The 12,048-nt window shown below is 30.9% G+C and overlaps 1 protein-coding gene across 1 annotated transcript in view; it reads left to right on the top strand.

Moving 5' to 3' along the window:
- The window catches only part of LOC108563013 (discoidin domain-containing receptor 2-like), a 127,928-nt gene extending 119,268 nt beyond the window's left edge, over positions 1-8,660 (top strand). The window contains exons 7-17 of the mRNA XM_017921552.1: positions 1,116-1,249; positions 1,312-1,519; positions 1,886-1,990; positions 2,059-2,234; positions 2,303-2,707; positions 2,775-2,912; positions 2,978-3,288; positions 4,001-4,093; positions 4,217-4,358; positions 6,656-6,805; positions 8,183-8,660. Coding sequence (XP_017777041.1) covers positions 1,116-1,249; positions 1,312-1,519; positions 1,886-1,990; positions 2,059-2,234; positions 2,303-2,707; positions 2,775-2,912; positions 2,978-3,288; positions 4,001-4,093; positions 4,217-4,358; positions 6,656-6,805; positions 8,183-8,332 — 2,012 coding nt within the window. The 3' untranslated portion in view covers positions 8,333-8,660. The remainder of the gene's footprint in view (positions 1-1,115; positions 1,250-1,311; positions 1,520-1,885; positions 1,991-2,058; positions 2,235-2,302; positions 2,708-2,774; positions 2,913-2,977; positions 3,289-4,000; positions 4,094-4,216; positions 4,359-6,655; positions 6,806-8,182) is intronic.
- Positions 8,661-12,048: the final 3,388 nt, after the last annotated feature.

Genomic DNA, 12,048 nt, shown 5'->3' with positions numbered 1-12,048 from the left:
TATTTTTATTAAACTATATGTATAAAGTAAATCAAAATCGCATAAAAATAATTCTGAGTTTCAATTCAATTATTACTAGTGTGAGCGATATTCATTGGGAACAAAATTGAATAAAAAATATTGTTAAATAAACAAATAATATTATTAATAATACATATTGTTATTAAAAATAATACATTTGCAGCTGTTTTAAACAAATTGGTGTTGTATTCTTGTGCGATAAATTTTGTAACAGTCCTTTTTACAAAGTCTTATTTTACACAGACCAAGTTGTAACATATTTTCTTTTTTTTTCCACATCGAACAGTATTTGCAATTGTTTTGCTACTTTTAGTAGATGGTTTATTAACTGGTCTTTCCATGAAATTTACTAAACAATTAATTATTTCCATTATTTGTCGTCTATATCTAGCTGTAGAGTTTCATGTTTTTGTAAAATTTGTTTCACGACATTTCTAATATTAATTATCAATACAGTAAAAAAAATATTATTTTTATAAAAAAATTGCAAGTAGATAATACTAAATGAAATATTACTACTAAGTTCCGAGATAACAAATCTTACAATAATATATAAAATGGTCAATAGGCGATAACCGTATCTCAACATAATTCATCAAATCGCTTATTGACGACAGCCGTATCTCACAAAAGTTTCGTATTGTCGTCTATTGACGACAGCTGTAGTTAAAGGATTAATAATATAATTATTACAGATGAAAATAAATTAAATGTTTACAGTGATTTTATCATTTATTTCTGTTGTTTTATGCCTCTCAAAGAATATATTTTAAAAATGAAATTACATAAATTATAAATAAACTAATCTTTTTAATATTGTTTGAATACAAACATTGAACTGCTCGGTCTATTTTCCTGTTAAAATTGTATTTGATTATACGATTTGTTAAGATAATAAGTTATCCGTCCCTGGAGATTGATTGTGAAACTCGGCCCCTGTTTTTTGCATTCATTATTTACGAACCTTCTTGGCTTTTCTTTGAAATGCCTTTAGCCTGGAATGCAGAGAATCTATTTATTAATGTATCAAGTTGAGATTTATCTAAATTATTTAATTCGTAGTAATTATATTTGTTTCCTTCCTTTTTTTGCAGGTAACGGTTGGATGGGTTGGAGAAACGACTCGACAGAGGAGGATTACATAGAGATGATCTTCAAATTCGATCAAATCCGCAATTTCAGCGCAGTCCATCTATTCACCAACAATTTCTTCAGCAAAGGCGTGCAGGTGCGTTTCAGTGTTAGTGGATTCTGCGTTACGTTCGATACTCGACGGACGATGAATTGCAGGTCTTCACCAAAGCGAAAGTGATGTTCAGCATCGGGGGGAAATACTACAACGGCCGCACTATATCCTATTCGTACATGCCGGACCGTGTTCTGGAGAATGCCAGGAATGTGACCATTCATCTTCATCACCAGCTCGCCCGTTTCATCAAACTTCGCCTGTTCTTCGCGGATCGCTGGCTCATGTTGAGCGAAGTCTCTTTTGATTCAGGTCTGTCTCTTCTCTGGCCCCTTTCTCTCTTCCTTCCATTTACACTAACCCGTCCACCCCGTCGGTCCCTCAGTTTAATTTCTATTTGCACCCGCCAATTAATCTTTTCAACAAATTAAATTGTCTATACACTGCGAGAACAGTCCATATTTAAGCAACTCATTTATCTTCGCCTAAATAGCAGGGTATTATTACTTTCAAACTGTTGCTCTGAAATTAAAACCATGAATTATAGATGTCATTTGTATTTTCGGGTTGCACCCTATCTGCATACTTTTATTTGTCGGTCGACGGGGGGCCGAGTCGAGTTTGAAATGCGTGAGTAACCATCGATTTATTCCGAATCTCTTGCTACTCTACTTTCAGTGCCGGTCGCTGCGAATGTAACGGAGGAGGAGTTCCTGGACTCTGATATTAATGAACTGATAATCCATTCGAACGGAAACAACAATATGGACTCATTTGAGACGAGTAAGTTTGCAGGATGTGAAACTTTATAATTCGAAGGCATTCATTTTCGAATTGAATAAAACTTGCAGTTGCGGCCCGAAAAGATGGCAACGCTTACGTCGAAGTTATAATTGGAGTATTAACGGCCATCATGCTGCTTCTGCTAGTCGTCTTCGTTATAATATTAATAGTGAGCAGAAGACACAAACTCCAAGGTTCCCCAACACTTTTGAGGAATCCTTTTGGCGTAACAATTAACATGAAGGTAATGAAAATTTTCAATTTACGAGCAATTACAGCGGGCCGAGTATTCTGAAATGCAATTATTTGCAGGATTTGCTAATGACGTTTTCATCAAGTAATAACAACGGCGGAAACAGTAACCACCCAACGACGCCCATCGCTCAAGAACCCCAGGCGGACTCGGTGACCTTTGAACAGTTCAGATCGCCATTGGTGAACTCGTATTTTACGCCGAACTACGCGACTCTCAGGATGTCCACGGCCGTTGCGGACCCGGAGGAGCCACCGGAAGTGCCGCCGCTCCCGTCTTCACCGTCCCTCCATCAAAGTCCAATAACTGTTTCGTCATCTCCGCTTCATTATCGGAGTTTGCAAAGCACACCCGTTATTAGCCCGAAATCGAAAATGATTAATCTGGGGAATTATTTTCCACGCGTCGCTACGGATCCGCCCAATCGGAAGCGATATCACACGGCCCCGAGGGAGAAGCAGAGGGTAAATAATGATGAACTGTTTAATTGTTTGGCTAAATAAATGGCTAAATGGATGTCTTTGCGGTTAGATTCCACCGCCTGTGGTCTGCTGGAACATTGCGCCGAGCATGGGACACTCGTACACGTGCAGGGAAATTGACCCTCCGACGGTATCCCGTTATTCGTTGACTTCGGTGGAGAATCTGGGTTCCTGTCACTGCGGCGAGGTTGTAATCTTCGCCTGCAGCTTACATAATTTCATTACTAATCCTCCGGGTTTCGCTATTTACAGATTAGTTTGTACGAAACGGAAGAGCTGGAGGACGTAATTTCGGGGTCGGGCCGTTTAGTGGTCGTCCGGACACCGAATCCGGCACAATGTAAAAGCGATGCAGCCACTGGTTCGATAGAGTCACTTAGGGAAGTTAGGTTCCTTGCCAGTTTATCGGATCCTAATATCTGCAGAGTATTGGGTGTCTGCACGGCGGAATATCCTCCGTGGACGATTATAGAGTACGGTGAAATGGGGGATCTCGCCCAGTATCTCCAGTTCCTTGCAAACCGGAACGGAACAGTGCGATCCTCACAAGATTCCCCTATAAGGTACTAACACACACACACACACACTCACAGAGAGACTACATAAACTGGCACAGATACACACTCAGAAGGAAAGATAAAAATATACCTCCCCCTTTGATGGCAGCGATGATGATGATGACGATATTACGTTACATAACATAGCGTCAATTGAAAAATGAACGACGATTTTCTTCTATTTACTACCCTCGAATGCACTTCCTATTCAAACACCTCTTTTCATCATTCATATTTCATTTCTCTTACATTTGGCTTCGGGAAACCCATTTTTGCGATTGTCACATTTATTTACATATGGATATAGGAAAACAGCAACTCAAGACACCCAAGTTACATACATAACAGTAAAATTACACATATGTTTTTTAAATCATTGCTTAAACAACAGAACCAACAGTAAATGTTCTTTTTATCAAAGAATATTCAGAAAAATAAAACAATATTAGAAAATACATATAGATTATCTAATACTTTACAAAAAAAAAGAATTAACTGATAACTAATAATTTTCATTATATTATATATACAATAATAATATTCTAAAATTTAAATAATTATATCTACTCTACTAGATTTACTTCTACTACTGTGATATATGTGTTAAATGTATCATTTTGTATGAATGGTATTGTCCTTTTTAATATTTACATATACTTGTCCTATTACTGTGGGCGCACTTAAAGCTCTTATTTTATTGTATTCGTTTTTGTTTCAGTGTGGAAACTCTACTGTATATGTCGACGCAAATTGCATCCGGAATGAAATATTTAGAATCGAAGCATGTAGTGCATAAAGATTTAGCCGCAAGGTAAATACTCGCGTTGAATAATGAATTCATGCAGAAAACGTAGTCCTGCTTGCATATTTTCATTCAGATTTTATTTTTTTTCGTTATACACTTGCGATTATTGTGGAAATGTTATGTTTTCAGGAATTGCCTGGTCGGCAGAGGATATATAGTAAAAATAACGGATATAGCGATGTGCAAACCGCAATATCGTAAAGACTACGCTGAAATTGGCGGGCGACCACCTGCGCCCATAAGATGGTTACCCTGGGAATGTATATTACTGGTAAGTTACTTAATAATAATTATATTCCCGTAGAGCTCAGCATTTTGGGAGCTTTATTGTCAGCATAACAAACATCCATTTTTAGCTTATTATTTCAGTTTCACGCAAAAAAAAATACAGCAAATACGAACATCCAGCAGAGAACTTTGTTCGGTGGAGAATAGATCCAAACGCAGTACTCGTTTTAATCTTCATTTAATGAACGTATAAAAAATCTATAAATATTTGTGCGTGCAGCAATTTATTGCCCCTCTATACTGGCTTTATACCGATGAGTTTTACGGTTGTACCAATTACAGGACTTTAAAAGTATTAAAGAAGTATTATGAAAACAAAACGCTGATAAAAGTTTCGACGATTCAAGCGACATTATTTTTTTCAATTAATAATTGAGTTTTCGTTTTTATTTGAGTGAGAAGTAGCTCATATTACAATTTATTTATGTATATTGCCTTATTGTTCTTTTCACTAAAAGAACACCGATAATTGCTCTCTTAAGGAAAGCAAATAGAAATCATTATTTTATGTATAAAATAAATAATATTAATTGCAACAATACAAAAAATCATAATTTAACATTTTTATGCAATAATAATTAAACAAAAAATCAACTACTACAAAGGGCTATTAGTATTAAATATTAATTCACATTTATAAATATAAGAAAGTAAGAGTGCAATAAATCAAAGTACACTATAATAAGAAATGCTAGTTTAATTGGGTTTAAACACTACAAAAAATACTCAATCAAATCTATAGTTATTATAAAATTATCCAATGCAAAATATAAAGAAACTTCAAAAAGTAATTTTAATAAATTAATGTTATCAAGTAAATTTATAGCTTATCGAAATATTTTCTAATATTTCATTGGATTGTTTTAATTTGGAGATATTTGTATATCGTCTGAATTATAATGAACAACTATACAGCAATGGTTTGAGTATATAGAATTCTATACTTAATTTCAAGAAGTTTTTACCTATTTACAAAAGTAGATATTTAAGTTTGACTGATTAGATTACTGTGGTACCTTGGTAATTCGTTCTAAAACTTGTATGAAGTGCTGAATTCAAAGTGGAATAATGCATAAAATAGCAGAGGAGAAACATTCACCTATTCATTGAGATAATTGGAGTGTGGAGTTGCAAAACATTGAAAATGAGTATGAGGCATTTAACAAGTTACAAAGCCGTTGGTGACATCCAATTTTTCATTCGTGGATTAAATAAGTTTCTTGATGCGCTTCCTAAATTTAAACAATATATATTTAATATTCTTTTAACAAAACAAAATATTTATATGAAAAAAGTAATTATTGAAAGACCAAGTCAAAAATGTAGAGTAAATCGATATTAAAAGTCTGCTTTTAACGTTAAAAGCCTTGATGAAAAATATAAGAGGACCATTCAAACTTGTTTTATCCTTTCTTTCGCTAAAATGATCTTTCATAATACTTATTTTTTCATATCTTTTATTTGTTATACACAAAATAAGAGACACTATTATCAAAATATATGATTATTTGAAAAAATAAATCTATTTTTAGATATTAAAAGTACTGCAGATATTTCATATTTATTAACAAAAAAATTGAATGTTGAGAAATTTCATACTTTTTACTACATATTGATGTAAATAAAATTGTGTAATAACAAATCTATAATTCGGGAGATAACATGTTGGGTAATCCCATGGCGCTAATATAAGTGACTATTATAATCGAATGCATTTATTATCACAATTGCATCTTTTTGGAATTTATACTACACGTTTTTTTTTGTTGTGACATCACCTGCAACGACGATTATATTAATGAACCTATATAGACACCCATTTCACATGTACATATAAAACTACTAATCGTAAATTCGTAATTTTAGTGTTTCCACAAAATGCTTCCATTGCTGCTTGTTATTGAATAACACTTTCGGATTTTATTGCGCGCTAAAATTGCATTCACATATCCGCTATATCTTATTTTATTGACACACACAACATCCTGACTAAAATTACAATATCCAATATTTACTAATTTCGTAACTACTAAGTACAAAAACATCTAATGGTAAAAGAGTTAACAATAACCATTAAATTAAATAGAAAAAAAGATGTAAAATGACCGGGAGATACTGTTTGCTAATCAGTCGTAATTTACGTTTATTTTACGTAGTAGAACGGATGCTGTGTACAAATTGTTATCATCAATAATAACGTTTGTTTTGAAAGACGAATTATAAATAAATATGTTATTACTGTTACGGTTGATATTTTGTAATTTTGTGCTTATTTTACAGGATCGTTACACGTGCTACAGCAGCGTGTGGTCTTTTGCAGTTACGATGTGGGAAATTCTCAATTTTGCAAATGAGAAGCCGTTCCAGAGTTTGACTAACGAAAGGGTCATTCAGAACGCGGAGCACATGTACTACGGTGGAGAATTGGAGGTAATTTACTTTAGCATTTGACACCAAAATGATATCAATTAATGTATGCTTATAATTCCAAACAAACTACATATTTAGTCAGTAATTACAAAAACTATTTAAAAAAAAACTATAAATACAGGTACGAACTAGTTCCATTCCAAAGGGATGTTTGTAAATCGAACTTGTTGGTAAGTCGGAGGAATTAAAAAAATGAAAATATACTTATCTTACCTATTACTTTTATATGTGTTAAATTCTGCATAAATTTGACATCACAATTAATTAATAAAACACGACAAAAGAAACAAATGCAATAAAGCTGATAGTACATCTTCCAAAAATATTATATTTTATTCAATTTTATTATTTTTTTAGAGTTTTGTTCGTAAGTCCGGGAATTCGTAAGTCGGGGGATACCTGTACTTACCTTTTAATTCGCACAAATCGATGTATACTTACTATTTACTGTCGTATCTTATCAAAATAAACAAGAAATTCCCATACAGACAAGAGCATTCAAATAAATAACATATGTCAATGTTATTTCAGTAAAACCATGATGTTATTTCTTTTTTTTTAACACGATAAAGGACAACTAATCTGATTTAATAGAATTGACTGTACGATTGTACGAATATTGTAATGTACGCATTACTTTATGTTAAATTCTTCAACCATTCTTGTCTCATGGCACACTTGAACTAATATTTAAACTTCCTCAACACCTTAAATAATGATAAAATACCATCAATGCTTCAAACTTCTTTGCATAATAATTTAATGTTCAAAATCAATGATTTGCACGAATTCAATGTTTACAAAAAAATCTTGTATAATAAGCTAACAGTGGCCAAGAGCGTACCGAAAAGAAATATAGACGATATTGAATTGGATTGGACTAAAAATAGTAGAGGAATTTCAATTAAGTTCCTCAGGCAGATCAATCGGAGTGGAAACTAAATCGGAAAGTACTTTATATGCAATTCTCTTAGCATTAAACTTGAATCCAAATTACCGAAGCACCTACAAACTTATAATGGTTGGTCTAATTTAAACTGACCCTGTGAACAAATTGAATAATTTAAATAATCAGTGCAGCGAAACAAGCACTTTGTGAACTCCTTATACGTAAATTTGTGTAATACGATTACCGGTAAAATATAAAATACTTTCGCTAAACTTAGAACGTAAGCTGACTACCAGCATAAAATACATAAGTAGTGTATAGAACATATTCTGTAGAGTTTTAGTAATGATTTTTGATACTTAAAATATATGAAAATTAATTATTTAAATATAACATATAAATTTACTTTATATGTTTTCATTATATTATTTCATTTATATTTATTAATTAAAATTGCAGAAGTATTATAATGTATTATTTTGTTCTAGATTCTTCTCGAAAAGCCCCTAATCTGCCCTCCAGAAATCTACGACCTGATGTCGCAATGCTGGAAACGCGACGAAACAGCCAGACCGACCTTCAAGCAGATTCAATTATTCTTGAAGCACAACAACAATGATTTCATACCATCCGATTGAATAGCAAGAGTAGTTTTATCAAGAGGACCGCAGAATACTAATTATTTCCATTAATTCGTATGCATTCGCATTTTGTCTGCTCAAATAGTCGCTAGTAATAAGAAAAACATGTAACAATCATTCGCAAAAACAAAACAAAAAACTATCACTCATCAGTCAGTTTGAGTTTTAATGGCTGAGTGCTTCCAAACGGATTTAAGGAACTTTATAATATAGAAGAACAAAAAAAAACTGTAAATAGTAAATAACAAAAAAAATAGATTTCCGCGATCTTTCGTTTCGTTTCCTTTGCAAACATCATTCGATTCTCATTAATCATAATCACACCCAACACAAACATGTAATAAAAGAAATAATAATATTACAAAACAAAGAAATTACATATCTAATATGTTTTTAAGTCATAGGTTATATAAATATATCTCGAATAAAAGTTTCAAATCTCTTTGGTCTTATTTTTGCGCCTGATAAGGCGAAAATTGCAAACCTCTTTTGTATTTAGAGAACTTATCAGTGTTTTCAATTAAGATGTTATAACGAGAACTTAATAAATAAATAAAAAAAGTATTTCAAATAATTAAATACACAGCAAATCGTGTGCCAAATGATTAATAGATTTGTAAAAATAGAATATAATTTTTAAAGCGTTGAATTAAAACACTTTTTTTGTTCTGTTTCTGCGCTAATTTAATTCGTGGTTAAATTTTCGGTTGGTTAAAAGGTGTTGTTACCTCGCGATATGCAACTATCAATTGGGTATAAAGTTTATTCCCAAATTCAAGGGTCAATTAATAATGCCAGCAGCAGTCCCTTAATTACGTAAATGCCCTTTCACGACCCAGCCACAAACGGCCAGAACTCTGTCTCTCTATATATCTCTCATTTAAATAATTTATTATCCGGCGAATCGATCCCACGTAATATTTAAATAATTGATTGATATGCATATGTGAAAAAAGTTCGCGAACCGCTGATAAATGATTCGTGCTTTCGTAATTATTTGTCGAAAACAAGATCATTTCATGATGCGGTACACATTATTATGATGCACATCGGCAAAATTATTATTCCCATATTATTACAATTTCGATTCATGCAAAAAAACATAAAAGTAGACTGTAATTAGATACGGCATTATACAATTCAAATATATTATAAATAGGCTTTGTTACAATAACCAATAGAAACGGTAATTATTGTCATTAATTCAGTGAACTGTATATAATAGCTTTAAAATATACAATTAATGACAATAATGTAATGAATATTAGTTAATTAAAACTATTATTATTAATCAGATTTTAAGAAATTATTTAGACGTTTCAATCTCTTGGGTCCAATTTCCTATTCAAAATTATATAACCTGATCAAACGGAGGTATGTGAATATGGAAACTGGATAACTTACTATTTAGTTACTCCTATGGTCTTAAATAATCAATGATATGCGAGTATTGTACATACATATACTTATAAATTGTGTTTTAGTGAATTGTAAATGTAAATCCCAAGTGTAACAAGTAATAAAGCATGTACATAAATAGAGATTGTAATGTAAATAGTACTGAAAAAGAAAATAAATAAAGTATGTACATAATATTTGCTTTGTTAAATTATCGTATATCTAAGGTTGTGTGTGTACTTGTCAATGTAAGTTTGCTCTAACTACACTAACTGTACTAATTGTAAGAAAAAAAATCAAGGAAATTGTAATAAAAAAAAAATATGCCAACGTACGACATTTTAGTTTGAACAATGTGAATATCCTTTATGTAGAATATATGAAATATAATTAAATTGTAATTCAAGATTGTTGCGTTTCATTTCACCTGTTGCATAACAAATTTTCAAGAATTCCTCCAAATCCAATATCTTTACATATTACTTAAAATTTTATCTTAGAAATTATTTTTTTGCTTAGAAAATGGAAAGATATAAAATTTGATCAATATTAAAAATTGATTCCAGATGAAAATATAGCTCTTATCTATATTTAACATGCAAATACGAAGTAAATAACTGAAGAAATACTAAAATCTACTTTCTTTGCTGCATATATATTTGCTTCTTTTACTATTCCGAAAGTCATCATTCAAAACTTAATTTAGAGCACAAAAAGGAGTATATACTCTAATCTCAATCTCAAAACCAAAACGTTGAAACAAGGATTTACAGAAAATGGCTTTAAATTTGGATCTTTCCAATTTAAATGTTTTATAATTTCTAACAAATTTGATTCATCACAGCTGCATAAAAGTTTTACTTTTATCAACAAAACTTCAGAACTTTCGCTTGAATTACTGACCACACATTCGAAAAAACAAGACTTACAAGGTTATTGTTCATATATTTCCAAGTATACTGTAAAATAAAGTGAAAATTCGAAAATAAACTCATACGTCATTGTATGTCAAGGGTTAAATATACAGAGTAAAAATTAAAAAAAAAAACATAATTCAGTCATTAAAAGAATGTGATACCACCAGTATTGTGGAAAACGGTAATTTTACTATTTTATATTTATATTGATGAATCATATTCTTACTTAAACCCATTGCAATACGAATAAGATATAAGTTATGTAACAAAAAATAAAGTACATTGATTTTGTACAGATTTTGAAAAGAAATACTAAACACTATTTTCTTTGCTACATATCTATTAGTTTCTTTTACCATCATTACGAAAAGTTATTATTCAGTACTTCTACGAGGGCATAAAAGTGTTTAATATGATGTATATTATTATCATCTAATTCAATTCTTCCATACATTCGGACGAAACTGTTTTATGTTTATATAACTTTAAAGAGAACTTGAACTACTGGCTACTTTTTCATTATAAAAATACTTACGAGCTTACTTGTCAGAATTATTATTTTTTCTTTACTATATTATAGATTTACTATATACTAGTTATTAATTGAAAATTGTAAAATAAACTTCGTCTGTAACACGTCATTGTATATCAAAGGGTTAAGTTCTCAATATTAATCAAATATATATAAAATGCTTTATTTCCTTGTAATAGTTTGAATTAATTTTGAAGACATGGAAACTTTATAATATATATATATATATATATCAATTAATATAGAACTATTTTCATCATTATTTACTGAAAGCAATCAAATTATTATAGAATATTATCAACAGATTTGATATCTTTTTGAAGTTACCAAATTTATAATCTGACACTGTTGACCCATGTGATTGCAGCACACAACGTAGTTTAATAGAAATTATAAATATATTTTGTTTGCTTGTTATCAAATTACATAATATTTGTTAGGAGATATCCTAAAATAATCTCCCTCTTACAAGCATATAAACTAATATTTTTAGCTTTAATACAAGGTGGCAGATCTCGTTCGCGATTTAACGAGACCCAAAGTTTGAGAAACGCTGGTATAGACAATTTAATTCTATGTACATTTAAAACAAATAAAAATGACCACATTAAGTTCTGTAATTTATATGACAAACAACGTAATATATAATACAATGCAAAGAACTAGTGGCTATAAATAAATTCACAACTTTATATATAATACTGAACTAAAATTTGGTACAAATTTGTTGACTATCTTGGGTCTTATAAATAGAATGGGATTTCTAAAATGCACGTTGAAAATTTACTGTGAAATATATAGAAATAAACAATATTCAATCTATTTTAAGTGAAGTTATTTTTGTGATCATAGGTAAATTAATAAAA

The sequence above is a fragment of the Nicrophorus vespilloides genome, unplaced genomic scaffold (assembly GCF_001412225.1).
Source record: "Nicrophorus vespilloides isolate i.1.1-1 unplaced genomic scaffold, Nicve_v1.0, whole genome shotgun sequence".
NCBI classification, from domain to species: domain Eukaryota; kingdom Metazoa; phylum Arthropoda; class Insecta; order Coleoptera; family Silphidae; genus Nicrophorus; species Nicrophorus vespilloides.
The sequence above is the reverse complement of the archived record's forward strand: the minus strand, read 5'-3'. Positions and strand labels throughout refer to the sequence as shown.